Source organism: Bacillus rossius, chromosome 13, assembly GCF_032445375.1.
Source record: "Bacillus rossius redtenbacheri isolate Brsri chromosome 13, Brsri_v3, whole genome shotgun sequence".
Taxonomy (NCBI): Eukaryota; Metazoa; Arthropoda; class Insecta; order Phasmatodea; family Bacillidae; genus Bacillus; species Bacillus rossius.
This window is the reverse complement of record NC_086340.1, coordinates 8,436,393-8,458,992: the sequence shown is the minus strand read 5'-3', so window position 1 is coordinate 8,458,992 and position 22,600 is coordinate 8,436,393. Positions and strand designations below refer to the sequence as shown.

General features: G+C 42.2%; 1 protein-coding gene across 2 annotated transcripts; it reads left to right on the top strand.

Moving 5' to 3' along the window:
- The first annotated feature begins 11,765 nt into the window (after nucleotides 1-11,765).
- LOC134538636 (uncharacterized) lies at nucleotides 11,766-21,819 on the top strand. 2 transcript variants are annotated; one of them, XM_063380070.1, is made up of 3 exons: nucleotides 11,766-11,931; nucleotides 18,166-18,435; nucleotides 21,260-21,819. In XM_063380070.1, exons 2-3 carry the CDS (start codon nucleotides 18,209-18,211, stop codon nucleotides 21,690-21,692), a joined length of 660 nt encoding a protein of 219 aa, XP_063236140.1. In that variant the 5' UTR covers nucleotides 11,766-11,931; nucleotides 18,166-18,208; the 3' UTR covers nucleotides 21,693-21,819. The 2 variants fall into 2 exon arrangements, with proteins under 2 accessions (XP_063236140.1, XP_063236139.1); XM_063380069.1 differs by lacking the exon at nucleotides 11,766-11,931 and adding an exon at nucleotides 13,930-14,050.
- Nucleotides 21,820-22,600: the final 781 nt, after the last annotated feature.

The following is a 22,600-nucleotide window of genomic DNA, read 5'->3' as shown; positions in this document are numbered from 1 at the left end:
TCAAGAAGCAGAAAAGTGGTTGGTGATTCATCCAGGGAGGGCAATCACCCAGCATGACATTGCAAAAATTTTCACATGTGCTTACACGAGGGTAGCAACGATGGAAAAGGCAATCAATGCTTTTAGATCAACAGGTATACATCCTTTAAATCCCGATAACTTCTCTGATGAAGACTTTGCACCTGCTGAAGTGACAGACCATCCTCAAGAGCAACTGGACGTCACTGAAGAAGACCCAAACGCACCAGAAAATTCATTACAAGTCTTGAAACTGATGAACCCCACACTCAAACTGATGATCTGACAGAACACGATTCTGTTGCGGAACTACAGTGAGTTCCACCCTCAATGATAACACCACTACCAAAGTGTGTCATTTCAAGGAAACGAAAAGTGGTAGGTAAGAAGTCTGAAATAATGTCTTCATCGCCATTTAAAAACTCTCTTCTGGTAAGCAAGACGGCTAAGAAAATTTAAACAAGAAAACAAGTAAAGAAGGCAGTACAGTTTGACAATCCCGCTCTACCATCAACTTCAGCAGTAGGCCTACATGCAGTTGAAGAAGAAATTGATGACAGTGTTTTTGTTCAGGTTGCGATGAACGCTATTAAGAAACGATTTTAGAGGATTGGGTACAGTGCGCCAAATGTAAACAGTGGTGGCACGAAGATTGCTCAAGCTATGAAGGGTCTGGACACTTTAAATGTGATGGGTGCTGATGCGTACTCTTGGAGGACACTGTGCGCACTCTTAAGACACCAGTCCTCTAAGAGTTCGCAATTTCAATTTATGCAAAACTTATGTTTTTCAGTTGCAAAGGATTTCATAGCTGCTTGTCTAATATGTGGTTCGTAAACTATAAGTAATAGTGTTTCATTTATTATAATCACTTTTTGTGTAATACTTAATATCTTAAGTTTACAATTAAAAACAACTTAAGTGCGTACTCTTGAGTGCCTTTACCCTATATTACTGCAGCTAGGTGGCGACCACGCAGGCATTGCTATATATATATATATATATATATATATATATATATATATATATATATACATACATACATACATACATACATACATATACGCACGCACACACACAAGCTGAAGTACCCGGCGTTTCCCGGGCTAAACACATCATAATTAGGGACCGGAAAAATTCGCGGGTTCAATGACCTCTAGGATGAACTCCATAGTTCTACGTACACTCGGTCAAATACCACCCACTCATTGGATGCTGTCTTGTGAGACGTTCCAGCGTATCAGCCTGTGATTCGAAAAAACTTTGGTTGGGTGTTTCTCATTGGCCCAGAGTCATCCAGGTGAGTTGTGAGCCAATAGCAGAGACAGCACTGAGGTATAACGATTTGTATTTTAGCCTATCGCGAAAATAATTCGCGAATTTTTCCGGTCTCTACTTATTAGGGTAGGATGGGAGTAACTTCCAGTTCTCTTGGTTTCAACATTCCAATAGCTTTATAGTAACAGAACTGTGAGGGATCGCTCCCTATTGTTGATCGGGAGGGTATTAGAGCTTCGGCAATGACCAGCGGCTGGGGCCACCATCCCAGCATAGACACCGTCTCAACCCCACTCAGCTAACCAGACGGTTGGCTGTGTCCTGAGCCCTGAGACTTTATCAGCACTGCTGGCGCCTTCCCCGGTCCCCCACTATCCCACTGGGACCCCTCAAAACACCCAGTGAACCCATGGTCCGGTTGAGGCATATCCAACCTCTGCTAGCTGTCCAGGCTAGGGGGGAGCTGAATTGTTGCTCCTTGGAAGGGCAGCCCTTCAGGATTTTTCTGGCAATGGTTGGTTTGTACAGCGATTGGAAGGGCAGCCCTTCCAGTATCTTAAAATGTGTCAATTTTCGTAATGTTATAATCATGAATTGTTGCCCCTTGGAAGGGCAGCCCATCAGGATATCTTTAACAGTGGTGTTTTTGAAAGGTTGTCCGAATTGTTGCCTCTTGGAAGGGCAGCCCATCAGGATCTTTTCTGACAGTGGTGTTTTTGAAAGGTTGTCTGAATTGTTCCCCTTGGATGGGCAGCCCTTCAGGATTTTTCTGACAGTGGTTAGTTTAGGTTAGGTTACGGTTATTTTTGTTAGAAACACTCAGTATTATCTTAAAAAAAAGTATTTAATGAATGCAAAAATAACCATAGCCATGTGTAGTACCAAGCTGAAATATATTTCTTTGTTGTATTACCAACTAATTATGAGCAACTGGTTTTGAAAGGAATTTTTTGTAAAAAACACGCACCATGATTACTTTTCATGAGACGCGGAAAATGGCCATTTACTTGTCTATCTCGCTGTCTGTAGGCCACTAAAAACTGATTTTTTTTTATAAATGCTTCTCCACAGGTTAAACAAATAGCATTCTTGTATGTGTACTTATTGTGTAACCTACATGAGATACGTTAGAACTCCACCATCTACAGTCGTCATAGAAAGCAGCTAAACTAACCACTGTCAGAAAAATCCTGAAGGTCTGCCCATCCAAGGGGCAACAATTCAGACAACCTTTCCAAAACACTACTGTCAGAAAAATCCTGAAGGGCTGCCCTTCCAAGGGGCAGCATTTCTGTCGCTCCCTGGCTAGTACCTTTGAATATATATATATACTGTATAGAAGTCGCCAGCCCAGGTTAAAATTTCTAATACGGTTTTGAGGCAGTTGGTTAATTCACCGCCGCAATCGCCACCATCTCTAGGGCCATCGACTTGTGGTGGTCCCTAGCGGACAAGTGTCGAACTCTTCAAACACCCCTTCCCCCTCCCGTCGAACGACCTCGAGCTGCAGTGAATGATTGATAAGGGGTTTGCGGGGAATGACAGCGGGCGACAGTTCTGCGCTCTAACGTGCAAATAACAACCCAAGACGATACATGGGCGTTACGGCAGCGCACTGCAGCGGTGAAGTTCCCAAGCTGCTCATCATACGCTTCTGAAAAACGTAGAGTAAATCCTATCCTCTCGCGACTTCCATACAGTATATATATTCAAAGCTAGTACCGGGGCTGTGTCGTCGCACAGCGGGGAAAGCACGAGGCGATACACTCACCTTCTCTCTGACGTCGGCGTCTCGGGTGACGTCCAGAAGCTTGTGCACTAGAGCTGCCGACCGCTTCTCCTGCAACACGATCACACGTCCGGTGGCAGCACGGGATTATTTTCTAGGTCCGGGAAGTGAAAGAAAAAAAGTGGGAGGGGGGGGGGATTAAAATAACCAGGGACCGGAAAAAATTCGCGGGTTCAATGACCTGCAGGATGAACTCCCATAGTTCTACGTACACTCGGGTCAAATGCCACCCACTCATTGGCTGCTGTCTTGTGAGACGTCCCGACGTAGCAGCCTGTGATTCGTATAAAGCTTTGGTCGGGTGTTTCTCATTGGCCCAGAGTCATCCAGGTGAGTTGTGAGCCAATAGCAGAGGCAGCACTGAGGTATAAACTATTTACATATTAGCCAATCGCGAAATGAATTTTGCGAATTTTTCCTGTCTCTAAAAATAACGTTAAAATTTGCTTGGAAAATAAAAATAAAATGAAAAAGGGGGTTGTCTGTAAAGTCGGTTTATAGACGATAATTTTACGTGATAACGCCATAAGAAAACATTCATGAAAAATTTGCATACTTTTTAATTTTCAAATATTATTTACAGTTTTTGCAAATTTAATTTAAATAATTTGTTTGAATATAATCACGAAAAATTAGTAATAGAAATAAACTGAAATGAAATCAATGTCAATAAATTGTTAATTTGAAATCACGAATTTGGACAGATAAATAATTTTTTTTTAAATTGCTGCTATTAAAAAGGCCGCCTTAACCTGTTTGATATTATAGAAGATTTTCTCGCGCGGTGGTTGGCCGGTTATTGCACGCTCGGCTCAGGCGGAACGTGACAATGAGTCATGCTTTTTCGTGCTTGCAGCTAGCGTTTATCGATTAATCAAGACGTTATCACGTCAAAACTTATAACTTTAAAAATTAGAATAAATGAAGTTTTAACATTGAAAAAAAAAAAATAAAATAAAACTACGAACTTAAATCCACAAAACAAAATCAAGATTCACTACTTAAATAAATAAACAAAAGAAAATCGCTCAATGCGGTCAATTTAACTTCACTTACTGCTACTACAGAATGTCGGTGATGCGAACTCACAAGATTTTACCCATCCAAAAAAGAGTCCAACACGCACATGATACAGTCGAGTATATACAATGTATTAGTGTATATATGCGTGTACATGTACACAGGCCGCTGCGATTCGCCAGTCTGGCGCAATACGTCACTAGCATGTCGGTAACGCGAACCCCCAAGTTTTGCCCCTACCGAAAATCGCTCGACGCGGCTAAAGAAGTTTTCACTTCAAAAAATTGTACATACGTACTCGCGTCAGGAGTTGTAGAAGTAAGCTTTGATGTGTAACTCCTTAGCTCTCGTTAAACGGCATTTGGTAGGAGTAATTTCGTAGGAACGGAAGGCGCTTGGAACGGAAATATGTAACCACGGTGCTGCCATCTGTGGCGGATGACGCGAAACCAAAGCTCACAGGACAACGGGAAACGTTTTAAAATTAACTGTTAAATGAATTTAAAAAATATGGGTGTGTTTTTATAAAATTCCTTGTCGAAAATCAGGTCCAAAGCAAGGTTTGGTATTTTTGTTTTCAAATCTTTTTCGCTTTTATCGGAGCCGTTTCATTATATATAGCGCAACTGGAATGATTCGATATTCGATTAGCTGCTCCGGCAGTGAATTCTAGCGGCGGGTGCGGAAACTACGTATGATTCGCGTCCAGAAATGTAGTTGAAAAAAACATTTTGCGTATTTGATTTCACTAAATAATAAAAGCTTAATTGTTTTTTTTATCTGCACGCAAACATTAATATTTCGAAAGTGAAAGGTCAGTGACATTTGAATACTATTTCAGAACCTGGTAGGAATTTTTTTAAAACGCTGTTTTTCAGAATAGCCTATGTACATTAGTAGGTTTAAAAAATACCATTTCTTTCCAGTTTGTCATGAAAAATATATGACTTAAGGAAATTGCCAGATAATACTTCCCGGGTATTGTGTGGCTATCGTGAGTATTTTCATTTTTGTGGTATATTTTATGAATTTTTAATTACTTTATTTTATAGGGAACAAAATTTTAGGCTTGAAAATAATTAGAAATTAAAAACAAATTGGTAATTTTTAAAAAAAAGGTTCCTCCTCTAGAAAATAACCTTTTTTTCTTTCGAGTTGACCAGATATTGGAAAGAAGTCTAGTTGATCCAAGCATATGATATTATGTGTGCATTGAGGGTGTGTCGGCTTCTCTGTGTACAATTTACCCTCTCTCTCTGTAACTCATTGTCTCTGTTCTATTTTGTCACTCCACAGAATTAACTTCATAATCGTTCAATGAAAGAGACCAAATCAATTACTCTGGTAATACAGTCAAACCTCAGAACAAACCTGAAGGGACCATAATTTTGTCACTTCGCAATAAAAAGGTTTTTTTTTATCAACCAATGTATTACAATATCTAATCGCAATTTTTATATCATATCTAAATCAAATTAAAATAAAGATTAAACTTGTTTACAAGTTTATCCAAACATTACTTTTTTTTTATGGATTGTAAAAATACCTATTTAGGGTAGCTTCCACCTGTGGCAAAAAAAAAAAATACTTTCTCCTGTATCACACTTAAAAGGATTTAAGACAGAACAATAAAACAAAGGTCTAGATTATAACATACAAAAAGACAAAGTGCCATCAATTTAGAAGAATAAAATCTCCAAGCTTATTTCCCCAACCTACAATGAACCAAAGCAATGCCATCATGATTATTTTAGTTGAAACATTACATCGTTTCTTTGCTTTATTCTGGGACATTTTTTTAACCATTCTTTACTACATGTAATGTTTACCTAAGAACAAAATAAAAAACTTTGTATTACATAATAACCATACTTTTTTTTAGTGAACACATTACTTGGCATTATAACTCCTAAGTAATTTCTAGGAACTGTGAAAACGCTTTGTATTAATGAGAGTTTTGTAATAGCATTTATTATTGAGGTTTCACTGTACTTGAAATAGGTCGCCATCATATTTATATTTTCTCACGTACACGAATGACTTGGGGCGTAAGTGAACAGCAGGCTGCACATTTTTATAAAAAAAAATAATTATAATAACTATAAGAAGGTGTTAATATATATTTAGAACTATGGTTTTATAATCACCTTTGAATGAATCATTAACGTAAGATACAATATCTACTCATTGAAGGCTAACAGCATCTCTGAAACTGATATTACATTTGAGGTGATTCACATTCACCTCAAAAGTAAAAAAAAATCACTTCCAGTAATAACATATGATGTAATGATACAATAGCCGGGCTTACACTCTCGTCAAATTGTCAAACTAAAGTTCTTCCTCGACTTGACATCTTACTGAACGAGCTAGGTACGTTTCGACCAGTGAAATGAGATGAGGGTAAGTTTAGGTGTGAAAAGTAAAATAAAGGGTATTGGTTACACCTGACGTCCATTCAACGGCCAGGTCGTTAGAGACGGCGAAAAGGAAACTAGGTGCTGATGGAGCGTTCACGGAATGAGCGGGCGGGAAAAACGGGAGCACCAGGAGGAACCCTCACCGGCACATGGCAACGTCCAATAGGTTTCTCATTTGTGAAAAAAAAAAAAAGGGGGGGGGGGGGGGGAAGGAATTCCGAGCTCGATCCAGCCGCGACTTCAACCATCATGATAATCTCACAAGTGTTGACTTCAGCAAGTAGCCAAAGTCCTACTCCAAGTCCAACAAAAAATTTAGCACGGAAGCTTTTTTGCAAGCGGTATCAAAATATTTCAAATTGCAAGGCCTAATCCCCTACTGCAATTATAACACCGTATATCGTTGTTTTTTTCTCTCACTAATATTTCCAACAGATAGAGCCCTATGCACTAAGTGTAATATAATGAGCGTAAAAAGTCGCGCAAGTGATGATAAAATATCGAAAGGATATGTGAACTGAGCCTTGAGGGGCCCGCCTCGTCAGGGGTGTGTGTGTGTTAGTGAGGCGGGATGATAAGCGCTGGTGCTTCTAGCGCGGTGTCTCCTCTGGACTGGCGCGCAGTCTTCTCGTCGTGCGTATGAGCGGTGACCGTAACATTACATGGCGGAGAAATGAAGGTAAAGTTGTAATGCAAGTCCCTTAAATGCTTTCGAGAATCTGTACAGGTTGTTTTACGCCTAAAAATTACTCTGAAAACATGGATTGGAGCCATTTTAACTCTTCTAAAAATACAGTTTAAAAACTTAATCCGAAGTCAAAAAGAACTTTTCGGCCCTTAGCGGACTTTTCAAATGCTTTACGTAAGCAGACTGCACTGGGATATCTCGATTAGTTTTGAAATCGCGCAGGGGCGTAGGAACCGGGGGGACAGGGGGGACGTCGTGTCCCCCTGAACTTTTTGGGTGGATGGGACTGTCCCCCCCCCCTCCCCCAACATTCTAGACCGTGATATTTTTATTTTATAATATTATTCTGCCCAACTTTATTTGTAATTTCTTCACTCTCAAATTTTATCTTAAGGAAACAATAATAGTTTTAACATCGATGTATCCAATGGTTAGATACAATAACTGCTTAAAAAGCGCCATTTTGCATTTTAAAATCAGAATTTTCCGGTGGAGGATCCCCGGACCCCCCGTCTTAGTAAGAGGGGTATGGGTTTACATGACATCAAAATCATTATTTGTCCCCCCTAACTTTATGAACACAGCTACGCCAATGAAATCGCGTTGTTTTTCCCTGGAGCTGTGCGTGCCCGGGCGGGCTGCTGAAAGCAACATGGCGCCCGGGCGGGCCACTGAAAGCAACATGGCGGCCCTCACCTGGCTCTGCGTGGCCGCGCAGGTGGACACGATCCACCACAGCCCCACGATGTTGATGGTCAGCACGACGATGTCGATGACGGAGTTGAAGGACGAGATGCCCACCACGATCTTGGGTATGTTCTCCGGCTCCGCCACGACCTTGAACACTACGCCGTACAGGCAGTAGGTGGACGCCATGAACACGTCCGTGATGACGGACAGCAGCTGGACGGAGAAGGTGGAGTTGATGAGCTCCGCCGTGTCGCAGAGGTCGCCGTGCGCGCGCGCCACGGACAGAACGTCGTCGGCGGCGGTTGCGGCGTGCCTCCTTCGCCGTCGAAGGACACCCGGGTGTCTGCAGCCCCTGATGGCGAGCCGGAGGACGCCGTTCAGGTTCGCCACGTTGATCCCGACGACGGAGACCAGGGTCGCGAACTGGATGGTGACCAGGAAGATGGCGAAGTCTCCCAGCATGCCGAACACGTGCAGGATGTGCAGGTATCCTCCCGTGCTGCGCGAGCACTTGGTGATGTACGACGAGGCCAGGATGGCGCACACGGTCGCCAGCTGAGCCACCACCTCGCCGAACACTCGCGCCCTCTGGCGACGGCTGTACCTCGCCGCGGACAGGCGGCAGAAGATGGTCTTCACGCGCGCGCACCGGCACAGGGTCGGCACCACGCACAGCACGTAGATGAAGGTGCGGTTCACGTAGAGGAACAGCAGGCCGAACTCGTAGACGGAGAAGTACCCGGTGGAGTTGGCGGACACGTGCGACGCCACGTGGCACACCTGCATGCTGGCCATGAGCAGCAGGAGCGCGCAGCTGTAGGCGCGCTTGGCTGCCGAGGGGCGCAGCGCGCCGCGGCGCAGGTCGAAGGGGAACAGCCCCAGCAGGGAGGAGGCCCGCCACAAGGGCTCGCAGGCGCTGTGCAGGTCGGGTCTCTGCAGGCAGGCCCTCAGGGTCTCGGCGCAGCGCCGCAGGGCGGCCATGACTGACCCCGGAGGACCACGTCCTTCCCGGCGGGGCGTGGCTGGGCCGGCCTTGTCTTTCCGCGAACCGATCGACGGAGAACGTCACGTCGCGTTGTTTGTCGTCCCTCGCCTCGCCTCGTTAGCCACAGCCGGCGAAAACACCCCTCCTCCGGCGAAGTAACTGGTGATACTTAGGGACCGGAAAAATTTCGCGGGTTCGATGACCTGTAGGATGAACTACCATAGTTCCACGTACACAATGCCACCCACTCGTCGGCTGCTGTCTTGTGAGACGTTCCAGCGTAGCAGCCTGTGATTCGTATAAAGCTTTGGTCGGGTAGTTTCTCATTGGCCCAGAGTCATCCAGGTGAGTGTTGCTAACCAACAGCAGAGGCAGCACTGAGGTATATAACGATTTGTATTTTAGCCTATCGCGAAATGAATTCGCGAATTTTTCCGGTTTCTTATTTTATTGCATGAACTGCATGATGTAATCACAACCAGAAAATACACTACATTGTTAACCCATGTCCAAATCATTCATACACATACATATTTACACAAATGAATCAAGTTAACAGAACATCAGCATGCTAACAGTCACGCTATTTGTTTGCAGTCATAAAAAACCTCTCTGTGAAAAAAACTATATTATCATAAACAAAAATGCTGCATGTGTTAAATTACTCTTTCTTTGAAGGCTTGGTTATCAAATTATCATTTGGTTAAGCGTTCTGTAAAAAATAGCATTTTCTTAAAGGTAAAATACAGAACATTTGCGTTTTGTCACTACTTTTCCCGTCACTAATGTTCGACGCAAAACCGCGTGTTGATTATAGATACATAATTTTAAGATGCCAACGTAATATTTTAATAGTTAGATAATTATTATAGTATGTTATTTACCTAATCTGAGTCTGATGAGAAGCTGGCATTTTCCGTTTCACTAGAGGAATCTTCGTCTCTAAATTCTTCAAGATTAACAAATAATCTTATCTATTTCAGTACCTAATAACCTATCACTGTTCCAGTATTCATTCTCGATTTTTTCCACATGCCGGCAGCATTTTTTTCCATTGCTCTTTAGAGTAGCTACTAAAAAGTTGTTCACATAATGTCTTCTTGTCTTTGAGTGAGGTTGATATTTCTTCGCACACTTGTCCTTTAATATATCCCCAAACTAACTCAATCGGATTGAGGTCCGGATGATAGGGTGGAAGCCTGATTACTTCGTGGGAGTTCATTTTAATGATTTCGTTAAATTTTGAAAGTTATGGAAGTGGGCACTTGTTTCGAAAGTAATAGTAGGTTGGCTTTTGTTAGGTCAGAGGAGAAAGCTACGTTGTTTATTTTTAGCCACTTTTGAATCACTTTGGTGTTAGCGGAAGTCGGCTTCTTATTTGTCTGTACATTGTGATAACTTGCATTGTCGAGAACAACGACGGAGTTTTCAGGCAAATTTGGAAGCAGTTTATGTGTAACCCATTTCGAAAAGTTTTCGAAATTCATGTCATTATGATAATTTCCCGTTGTTTGTTTTGACCGGAATATCAACAATGCATTCTATACAAATCCCTCCTCTCCTCCTGCATTCACAATTATTAAACGCTGGCCTTTCCCGAGTGGCTCTGTAACACCCAGCTCATTGTCCGATTGCCAACAAGAACTAACGCTGTGGGTAGCATGGATGTACGTTTCATCTACATAAACGATTGAACGATCATCGTTTCGAAACTTGCGCATTTCTAGTAGGAAACGCCCCCTCCATGCTGCTATATCAGGCTTCTCAATCAAAATCCTTCTCCTTGACTGACACTTCGTCCAACGGAATCCCAGGACCAAAATCCAGTTTTCTCAAAAATTCTTTACTGCAGTCCAAAACACCATCATCTCGCAAAGCCGTCTTTAATTTATTTAAAGTTGGGACAGTTTTCTGACAGTGTAAAATTCATGCACTTTTCTCCTCACAGCACCACATGTGAAATCGTCGACTTCTAACCATTATTTGCGTTCTTTTTTTTTTTTTGCCAGTAGGTGTTGAAAAGTTCAGGCCAATTTTACTTTTTACTTTCCCCTTAGCCAAAATCCTTTTTACCGTTGATTCAGACACACCCGTCGCAGCACTTGTCGCTTCAGTAACATTGTATTTTAAACCGTACAGCAACTTCTTTTTTCTTTCAGATGCGTCGCAACGTTGAATACAATTTCACGCGCCTGTCCTCGCAAGGGTCGTCCTGGAATAAGGTTCGACTTAATCAGGGCCGGTGCAAGGTAAATTGGCGCCCTAGGCGAAAAACCTTAATCCCCCCCCCCCTCCCCGGACAAACAACCCAAAAAAAATTTTCCTTGCCTCAAAATACATCACGTAAGCCTAAGATTTTGTCAACAATCAAATGTAAGCAGGCTTGTGTCTTTTTTTTTTTTTTTTTACTTTTTTACTTATTACAAATCATAAACAGGTCACCGTGGACTTCAAATAATTACTTATATCAATATAAACATTCCAAACTGTTACAAAAATACATTTTCATCTAGTTTCCATAATCGTTAAACATATTATATGAGCTGTTATGTGTCGTGCTGCGCCGCCCCCAGCTACTTGGCGCCCTAGGCGGTTGCCTAGTTCGCCTGTATGGACGCGCCGGCCCTACACACAGGTCCCGGCATCCACACGCAGCCGAGTCAAGCGCGGAACTGATCCCCCCCACTTCCCCTGGCGGCTATCACGTGACGGTAGTGTGCGTCAAGCCAGGAATCGGGGTCTGCGCAAGTTCACAAGTATCCTGCCAGTAAGACATAATACGTTCTGCAATCTGAAGAAGATAAACCAACATGATTGAGTCTGGCGCCCTTGGTAATCAGAGCTGAAATGTATCTTATCGTCTAAGATGCATCTTATCATCTGGGATGTCGATATCTCGGCAGTGATGTAATTTTGCGTGAGTTGTGTGGACAGTCTGAGCCTTGTGCGTCGAGCGAGCAGGCGTTCAACGGCTGTTGCGAATGTTCCAAGTAATGGCGTGGAAGCCAACTTCTCCATAGAAGTTTATAACTTCACTTGTCGGGTGAGTAATATTGCTAAAGCTTGTCCTGATTGCAATTATCAGCGCCACGTTCAGTGTTCAGTTACGTTAAATTGTGTTTTCCTTCGTTGAAAATTCGTAAATTTACAGTAATTTCTAACAGTCCGAATATATCATTGGCTAATAATTATGTGGCGAGGACAGATTATTATCATCATCTGCTCATCATTTTATGATTTGCCGTGTGGATATTTGAAAACAGCTGTACTGTAACATTATATGTTTCCCGCCCAGATTACATAATTATTTATTCTAATTGATATTTATTTGTTCTGTGTAAATAATTTTATTACTTGAAAACGGTTTATTTTTAATGTGTATATCTATGTAATTGATACTCTATGGACAGAAATGATCGTTTGAGACGAACAATTGCAAAGACCCCTCTAAGGAGCTATTGACAATTTAACGGTAAACGGTTAATTTGACACCGTCGTTATTTAATGAGAAATGTTAATCCAATATTTATTTATTTGAATTTAATGAAAGATTTTGTGTTCCGCTCTATTGTTGCGCGCGGATTTAATGTGTTTGACTTTTAATAATGTAACTGTCTTTAGTCCTCGGCCAATCAGGAGTCGTAGTTTAAAATCTGTCACGCATTGTTAAGAGGCACTTAATTTTAAGAAGTTTTAAGAAAAAATGAAATGGCCTGCTAATGAATGAACTCATACAAGATACAAGTACCAAGTAAACGAATCTGTGTACTTCTCGCGTACTTCCAGCTAAAGAAACGTCGCCATTCTGAAAAATGGTTTTGTAGGTTATGTTTGATTGAACATTTCTGTAACTGTAAGACTCGCAAATATAATTTTCACTTCATATTTTACCACTGTTAACATATTCAGCGAAAAAAAAAATCAACAGGTCTTAACAAAGATTTTAAGAAATACATGCACATATAAAAAACGTAACTCACGAGGGAAAAAAAAGTACCAATTTAAATGTAATGCCAAGCATTCATATGTTTGTAATTGAGTTAAAAATGTACTATGATATGATAATTATGTTGGTGTTAGAGTTTATTATTGGAAAAATAAATGTTAAAATATAATGCAGTATGCAGTCAATCCAGGCGAGCGAGCGACAAACAACCTAACGGTACGGGATGACACATCAAAGATTTTTTGAAGTGAAACTTATTTTCAGCCCGTAAGGAACGACTAGGAAATGTCACCGGAACGCAACGAAAAAGCACGAAGGGGAAAAAAAAAAAAACATTCATCGAGAAAAAAAAGTAGAAGGCCAGACAACTGTCAAACTTTTTTCAGGTTTTTTTTTGACGTGACAACGTCTAATAAATATATGAACGCCGGCTGCACGCACGAAAAAGGATGACTCATTATCCCGTTACGCTTTGTCCCGTTACGCTCATTGTACGCTTGCGCCGCATCTATCTCTCTTCCACTCGATTGGAACAACCATCTATTTGACTTTTTCGAGGCACATTAAACTTGAAACACTCCCATTCGTTTCCTACTTTTCCTATCATCGTCATATCATTAACAGAATAACACAGATTGGAAGAAGTTAAATAGCAAACATGTACAAACGCTATAGTTAAAATAATATCTTCGTTAAAGTAATAAACATATTTGAATTAATGAGTGCAAATGAAAGTCAATTTATCAATTAAATAGTATATTTCATTTCACTCCTTCTTTGTATCCATACAAAATAGTGATAATTCATTTAAAAAATGTTTCAATTTTATTCATAAAAGTATGCAATCATTTCATCAATGTTTTGTTATGCCGTTGTCACGTTAAACTATCGTCCGTAAACCGACTTTACAGACAACCAATTTTTTTTTTTTTCGAGACGGGAAATATTTCCGGCCGAACTGCTCCGGTGCACCACAAGGGTGGTTCTTGAGCGCCGAACGCTGTGAACTGCGCGCACGGTCTGCGCGCGTCGCGACTCTATGGAATGTGCGACGCGGCGTTTCTTGGCAAGCGATGCCTCTCTCTACCCTGACCGCGCGGCGGGTTAAATAAAGACGTGTCACGTAGTCGCTGAAAGGTTGGCGCGACTGCGTGCGAGCCAGCTGTTCCCCCGGGGCGACAGCTCAGAGATGCGTGTTCGTCCACTGCGACTTCCGGTGAGTGCTCTCTCTCTCTCTCTCTCTCTCTCTCTCTCTCTCTCTCTCGCGGTTTCAATGACCACTAGGATAGACTCCACGATTCTCTATGTGCTCGGGCAACTATCAACTGGTCATTGGCTACCGACTCGGGACACCTGTTTACTGCGATTCTTATGATTCGATACTTCTTTTGTTGAGTGTTTGCCCCATTGGCTCAGAGTCCTACATTTAAATTGCGGTCCAATCACTGACGCAGAATTAAGCTAAACGAGTTTGGATTCCAGCCTGTCTCGAAAGGAATCTGCGAATTTTTCCCGGTCTTTAACCCCCTCGCTATTCTGATCGGGTTGATATGTGATTCGTAGAGACCGGAAAAATTCGCGGATTTCATTTCGTGATACGCTAAAAAAATTCAAATAACTATACATTTGTGCTGCTTCTACCATTGGTTCACTGTTGATCTGTAGGACTGTGTGCCAATCAGATACCATCAATCAAAGAAGTATCAAATCACAGGCTGCCCAGTTGAGACGCCTCACAAAGCCCAGATGCCAAATGAAAAGGAGACGTTTTCCCCGGTGTGCAGGGAATCGTGGAGTCGATCCTGGAGGTCATTCGAAACGCCAATTTTTCCTGTCCCTAGTGATTCGGGGTGATTCGGGGCCACTATATATCTGGGTGGTAGCTGACTGGCCCACAGCAGTAGAGGGGAGTTTACAAACAATTGTGAACCTCTCAATGCTAAGGTCTGCAGTCTAAACTGATGACCAAAAAGTTCGTGAATTTCATAGTCTCTTCTCAAGGAAGAGGGGGAGGGAATTTTTGTACATTATAAAATATTCCTTTGGAAACCAGTCGGTAATACTACAATAAATATATTGTAGCTTTGTACAACACATGGTTAATGGCTATTTTTGCGTATATGAAATACATGTTTAGAATAATACTGAGTATTTCTTACGAAAATTGGCGCAAATTTTTATGTAGGTATTGATGTGTCATCCAAGCATGTACATTTTTTTCAACCATGGAAAATATAATCTCATGGTCAATAATTGGACTTTAAGTTGTTTCATTATGCTTATTAATGTGCGCAGTTAATACTAGAAAGCTATTCAGGAAATGGTTTACAAATAACTTTAAATATTGTATGTACTGTGACAGTACAAAGCATAAATTCCCGGGAAAGAATACGAACCCGTTATTACTGTGAACATTATTTTGTATTATATTGTATTGTATTATGGTTTTTTCCATGCAAATGTACAAATTAAATTATCTGTGATCTATACATGCATTCTGTGAATATATCTTTTCAATTTACAAAAATATATATATACAGTGTAGCCATCACTGGATAATTTTTTTTTAATATTCCCTTTGCCCAACATTTTTTGTTGACGCAAATATGATCTTTTAAGCGTTCACAAAACAGCTTATTAAACTGCTTCTATCTGTGTTTTCGGCAAGAAATTTGATAGCTAATAAAGTACACACTAGAAGTTTTCGGTTGTAACAAACATGGCACAAAAAAAATCTGCAAAAGAGTTTGACAGTTGTCTGGCCTTAACCTTTTTTTCTCCACGAATGTTGTTTGTTTTTCCCCCTTCACGCTTTTTTCGTTGCGTTCCGGTGAAAACATTTCCTATTCATTCCTTAGAGGCTGAAAATAAGTTTCACTTCAAAAATCTTTTTAGTTTCATTCCGTGCCGTTAGGTTGTTTTTCGCACGCTCGCCTGTGTTGACTGCATACAGCTGTCCGTTTTTGGTGTCTTAAGTCTTATTGTGTTCGATGCAAGAGCATATCGGTTTAAGGAACGATTGACAATTTTTTTTGCCTGAATAAAAAAATAAATAAAAGAGCAAGTTACGAAGTGCGTCATTTGTCAGAAGACGAAAGCGGTGAATTCCTGTGAAGTCTGTTTGTTCTCTAGTAGGTACTCCTGGAAGTTTCGTTTGGGAACGAGTATATATGGACGATTTGGACCCTTGTAGAGGTCCAAACAAGGAAATTCCAGTTTGTTACTTCCAGTTGATGTCTTTTCCAAGTAAGAATTGGCATTTGATTTCAGTCTAAAACACATAGCTGTATCTATAATCTCCTTACATGTACTTTTCTTATTGGCTGGTTTCTTTCTGTAGGACCTCCCATTCTTACGAGTGGTTCGATGCGATTCGGTCTCTCTCCACTGCTGGCTGGTAGTTGTTGAATGGTCTACAGTTGTAGCGGGGAGTGTACAAACAATTGTGATTCAATCGTAAAAAATTTTTTAGAGAGGAATTCATTTTGCAGTTACCTTGCAACCAAAATAATCTGCGAAATTTTCATGTCTCTCTTTATTGCTAAACTAACTAATGCCCGGCTTGCGTTGCTATGCCTTTTTCAATTTTTTTTTTTGCAAATTGTTTGAAGGAGGTACACATACAAAAAGCATCTCTCTCTATCTCTCTATATATGTCCCTCTATAAATCTCACTATATTTCTCTCTGTATATCAATATAACTCTATTCATATCCCTCCATATCACTCTATGTCTCTAAGTTTCTATCTATATCTCAATCGATCTCACCATCAATATATCTCTGTTCCTCTATATATCTATATATACCTCACTCTCTCTCTCTCTCTATATATATATATATATATATATATATATATATACACTAGCTGCCCGACCCGGCTTCGCACGGTTATACTAATGGAAAAAAAATTAAGCCACATCTCCCATTTACAGTAATGGTAAATAAAAAAAAATTCAGTGAAAATTTATTGCAATGCTGTATAATGTACCGGAGAGAAAATGAATAGCACCGATGGTTTCCCGACTCGTGCACGCAACATAAAACTGATGTACCCGTACTTCGCTACGGCAGTCTACAGGCAGATCACTCTTGCGCCGCTCATAATACATGCCCCTCCTTGTGGGTACGCCACTGCCGCGCGATGCCTGTTGCCATGGAGACGCAGAAGGCATGAACAATGCAAAATACTGTTCTCATGCAGACAAAGTACCCACTGTTGCCTGGTTTTAACCACCTATGCTATGGGATCTAATTTTCGGAAAATGTCATCCTGCGTAACATAAGGAACATTACTGTGAAGTTTCAAGTCTGTAAAATATATATACTTGAAAAAAAAGGGCAATTTTTGATATTTAAAGTACTTGCAAAATTTCAACGGTGATGAGGACTGCACTAACAATGAAATAGCCGTTGCCATAGAGACGAATGAAGCATCAACAAAGCAACAGCCGTTGCCATGGTGATTTCCTACCAAAAACTGGAAATAAAAAAAAAATTTAGGGGTGGACTACCCCTAACATTTAGGGGGATGAAAAATAGATGTTGGCCGATTCTCATAGATACCGGATAAGCACAAAAAATTTCATCAAAATCGGTCAAGCCGTTTCGGAGGAGTATGGCAACGAAAACTGTGACACGAGAATTTTATATATATATATATATATATATATATCTGTATACCTCCCTCTCTCTATTACCCTATATGTATCTATATATGTCCATATCTTCCTATCTTATTATTTATCTTTCCAAAACAGAAAACTAACACACAAACATCCATTTATATATATATTTTTTTACCTGCCACAGGAGTGACACAGGTTTATATAACCAAGAGCGTATTATAATGCAATGTTGTGCCAAAATTTCGAAGCAATCTGTGAAGAACATTAGAAGATGTAAGATTTGTTAACAAAGGAACATGTGTAGAACAGTGCGTGAGCCGCCCTCGTCCGGAACCACCTGTGACGGGAGGAGGCGACCCCCCGATGAGAGGCAGGGGGAAGGGGCGGCGGCCGCCAGGTGGTGCTGTCACAACTTAGAAACACAACTTAGAAACACACAAGATAGAATATTCTAATTTATGCTTGTTCTAAGTTGTTTGTTTCTAAGTTATGACGTTTCTAAGTTGTGTAGTTCTGCATTGCGTGTTTCTAAGTTACGTGTTTCTAAGTTATGACAGTTCTAAGTTGTGTGTTTATAAGTATTGAGTTTCTAAGTTATGAACGTTCTAACTTATGACAGTTCTAAGTTACGTGGATTTTTTCGAGGTTTCTAAGTTAAGACTGTTCTAAGTTGTGTGTTTCTAAGTTATGCGTGGTTCCCTATAGAACAGTACGTGAGCCGCCACCTGTGACGGGAGGAGGTCCCCCGATGAGCGGCAGGGCGAGGCCCCGGGCCACTGGGGAGACCCCGGGGAGGAAGGGCAGCGGCCGCCAGGAGGTGTTCAGGCACCGCGGCGGCGAGTACCGCGTGGTGCGCATGCCGGCGGACGGCAACTGCCTCTTCCACTCGCTGGCCTTCTGCCTGGGGCGAGGCTGCGACCACGTGGCCGTGAGGCGGCGCGCCGTCCAGCACGTGGTGGCCCACTGGGACCGCAGGTACGTGGTATGGCCCACTGGGACCGCAGGTACATGGTGGTCCACTGACTGGGACCTCCTATGCTTGGAGAACACTCTGAGGGGTCCCCGCCCTGTTGACGAGTGGAAGTGTTGAGCTACTCAAGCTCGGGTACTAGCCTGCTGAGCTAGTAGAGGTTGGATAGGCCTCGGCTGGATCACGAGTAACTGGGTGACCCGAGGGGTCCCAGGGATGTGAGAGGCATGGTTCCGTGACGGTTCTACCTTTGAATATATATACTGTATAGAAGTCGCGAGTGGATAGGATTTACTCTACGTTTTTCAGATGCGTATGAAGAGCAGCTTGGGAACTTCACCGCTGCAGTGCGCTGCCGTAACGCCCTGTGTCGTCTTAGTTGTTATGTACACGTTAGAGCGCAGCACTGTCGCCCGCTGTCATTCCCCGCACCCCCCACCTATCATTCACTTCAGCTCAAGGTCGTTCAACGGGAGGGGGAAGGGGTGTTTGAAGAGTTCGACACTTGTCCGCTAGGGACCACCACAAGTCGATGCCCTAGAGATGGTGGCGATTGCGGCGGTGAATTAACCAACTACCTCAAAACCGTATTAGAATTTTTAACCTGGGCTGGCGACTTCTATACAGTATATATATTCAAAGGTCCTACTCAGATTCCGCAGAGGGGGCTAGCTCTGTAGTTGGTCTGAGGGTTTAACGGCGGAGCTTGGGGGGCGGGTCGGTGGGGCCGATGTTTGGATGGGTCTCCTCAACCTCTCGACCTAGCCGTGCACTCGCCAGTAACATGCTGCGATTGGAAATGGCGAATCTATTTCCCGGTTCTCGGAACCCATGTTGGGAACTGGTAACAGTGTCAGGCATGTAAAAGACACATATTTCTCCTAACTAGGACCACACCCTAACGGGATTTTATGCCTGGGGGAGTATTGATGGATTTATGAGGTGTGAACCTCAGTTACATGACTGGGACCGCAGGTACGAGGTGGGCTACTGACTGGGACCGCAGGTACGAGCAAGGGTCGTACAGCCTTGTACACCTCGGCCAGAAAACGAAGGATTTGGTGACCGCACTCCAACGGACACATAGCTTGTCTCTTCTGATTATAAGTTATCTTACAACTTTACTAGTTCTTTGGACAGGGGGGAAAATCGCCGTAGGGAATGGCAGTGCTGAACTTTCGGTCCAAAAAATTTGTGTGACTGACCTAATGTGTGCCCAGGCCCCTGGAAGTATCCCAATTTACGAGTCAGCGTTCAGTGACCACTTCCATGGCTGCCCTTGATTTGATCATTTGACATTCCATGAGTAGCTACCGGCGCTTTTCAGGGAGCGCCAAATAACCTAACATTATGGATCGGAAAAAAGTAGTGGGTCCAGTGACCTCAAGTACATATTCAACGATTCTCTGCTTAATCGACTAAATTTCGTCTGTAATTGCTACTGAAATGGGTAACTTAGTATTAGAGACTTTATTCTGTTGAGAAACTCTCATTGGCCCCCCGAGTTTTTCAAGGTACATAAACTATTTCTCAAGAATGCATCTATCATGATAGTCAAGTATGCCACTAACGGATAGCTAGATAGAGTTAATAGATTCTATTTTTGGTGGTTTTATACTAAGATGATTATTATTTCCTTCTCCTTAATAAGTTTTAATACCTTTTACAATAAAAATAATAGTTCTTATTGTTTAATCTTTTGGGGTTTGATTGGTGTATTTTATTAATAATTTTTTATTATATAATTATTATATAAATGGCTTTTGTTTATTTTTTGGTATTATATGATTAATTCCCTTTTTACTATTAAAAATACTTTTTTTTAAATTAAATTGATGCAGAGATTTTGGTTGGTTTGAATTTATAGGAGGTCAGGATTTATATATTTTTTAATTGGTAAGATTTCTTTATGTAATCAAATTATTCAAAATAATGTTTTTTATTTAATTTTTTAAATATTATTATTATTTTTTTGTTTATTATTTTAATATTTATGTAACTTATGTAGAGTTTAATATTGAAGATATTGAGGAAGAATAATTTCTTATAAATATTTATGAAGGTTATGTTTTGATCTTGCAATGGTAATGGCGTAGAGACCAGAAAAATTCGCGGGTTCAATGACCTGTAGGATGAAGGATGAACTCCATAGTTCTACGTACACTCGGTCAAATGCCACCCACTAATTGGCTGCTGTCTTGTGAGACGTTCCAGCGTAGCAGCCTGTGATTCGATAAACCTTTTGGTCGGGTGTTTCTCATTGGCCCAAAGTCATCCAGGTGAGTTGTGAACCAAAAGCAGAGGCAGCACTGAGGTATAACGATTTGTATTTTAGCCTATCGCGAAATTAATTCGCGAATTTTTCCGGTCTCTACTCATGAGTCAACAGCCAATGAACAGGTGTCATTTTCCCGAGTATGTAAATGACTGCAGTGGCGTAGCCAGGATTTGTGTATTGGGGGGGGGGTGTTAAGAAGCATGCCCCCCCCCCCCCCCCGTATTATAGCATGGGGTCCGGGGGGTCCTCCCCCGGAAAAATTTGGATTTTAAGGTGTAAAATAGTGCTATTTTAGCAGTTTTCGGTTCTTAAATTTAAATATTGTAATGGTAAAATTTTTATTAATTTTAATATGAAATTTGTTTGAGTGATGAATAAGAAATTAATTAAAGATTTGTTGCAAAGGGGGGGGGGGTTGAACCCCTAACCCCCCCTCCCCCTGGCTACGCCCCTGAATGACTGTGGAGTCTATATCCTAGAGGTCAATGAACCCGCGAAATCTGCATGCCCCTAGTAATGGGTCCTGGTGTCCTGGTGGTTGCAACTGGCAGGTTCGGCCCGGCGCTGGGCGCCTACCTCAGCGACGGGGCGACGCCGGTGAGGACGGCCCCCGGCTACGCCGCCTACATGGCGCGCCCCGGGGTGTTCGGCGGGGACGCCGAGCTCTGCGCCGCCTCCGAGGTTTACGGCGCCCGGGTGGAGGTGTTCGTGCGGGCCCGCCCCCAGGACCGCCCCCACGTGTACGACGGCGGCTCCAAGAGGTCGGCGGTGCGCCTGCTCTTCAGCGGCGGCCCCGACCGCGGGCACTACGACGCGGTGATGCCCCTCCGGGAATTCTCGAGCGCTCCCCCAGCGGGAGGAGGGGACACGGCCGTCAGCGGCGCCAACCCTTACATGGCTTACAACATCGCCTTCTCCACGCTGTTCCTGCTGTGCTTCAGTCTCCTGGCGGTGCAGCTGTCGATGACGCCCGTCAAGTACTGACTCCACCGACACGAGTGCAAGGAAAAACACATCTCACGTTAATCCAACGACACTCTTCGACCATTCTGTGTGTGTGTGTGTTTTTTAAGTGAACAATATCAATCATTTGTTGTTTGAAAAAATAAATGTGTACCTATACATACGTTTTCATTTATTTAGTTGAACAATTCTCGTTAAAATATGTAGTAGCTTGGCTTCTGGGTTGTAGCCGCGTCCTTGGCGAATAATTCACCGATGTTTTCAGTCGCCATCATCAGGGAGCAGTAACTGATGAGCAGGTAACTTGCTCACTGATGATGGGCGACTGCTAATGTCGACCGAAACGTCGGTGAATTGTTTCGCCAAGGACGCGGCTACAACCCAGAAAGCTGAGCTTTTTTTCATTCTCTGATGGGCTATAAGAAAAGACAAATTTTTTATAACATTATAATTTTATCACCAAAAGTACAGTAGTGAGGCAGGTAGACTGATGTACAGCGAATTCTGCCCACTATTCGCAAATCTTGCGATAAGTCTTGACGCGGGAGCTAGTGCGCCGCGCGATTAGTCCACTCGCCTCACAGCGGCGTCGTGAGGGAGAGGGAGGTTCAGGCGCTGGTCCTGTATCTCTGTTCACTGGCGGCTGACGTCTTCGAAGCTTGTGTTACGATATGAAAAATGCCTCAATCACTTTGGCGATTATGTAAAAATAAATAAGTAAGACTCTGTTGTACTTTCGGTGATAAAATTGTTATGATATATGAATTTGTCTTTTTTTATAGTCCATTAGAGGTTAAAAAAAACAGCCCACGTATGTATACACAGAACAAATTTTCTTTACATTTACAAAAGTTTTCTTTTGAGACCAGTTGCTAAGAAATAGTTCGTAATACTACAAGAAAGATATTGTAACTTTGTACAAACCATGG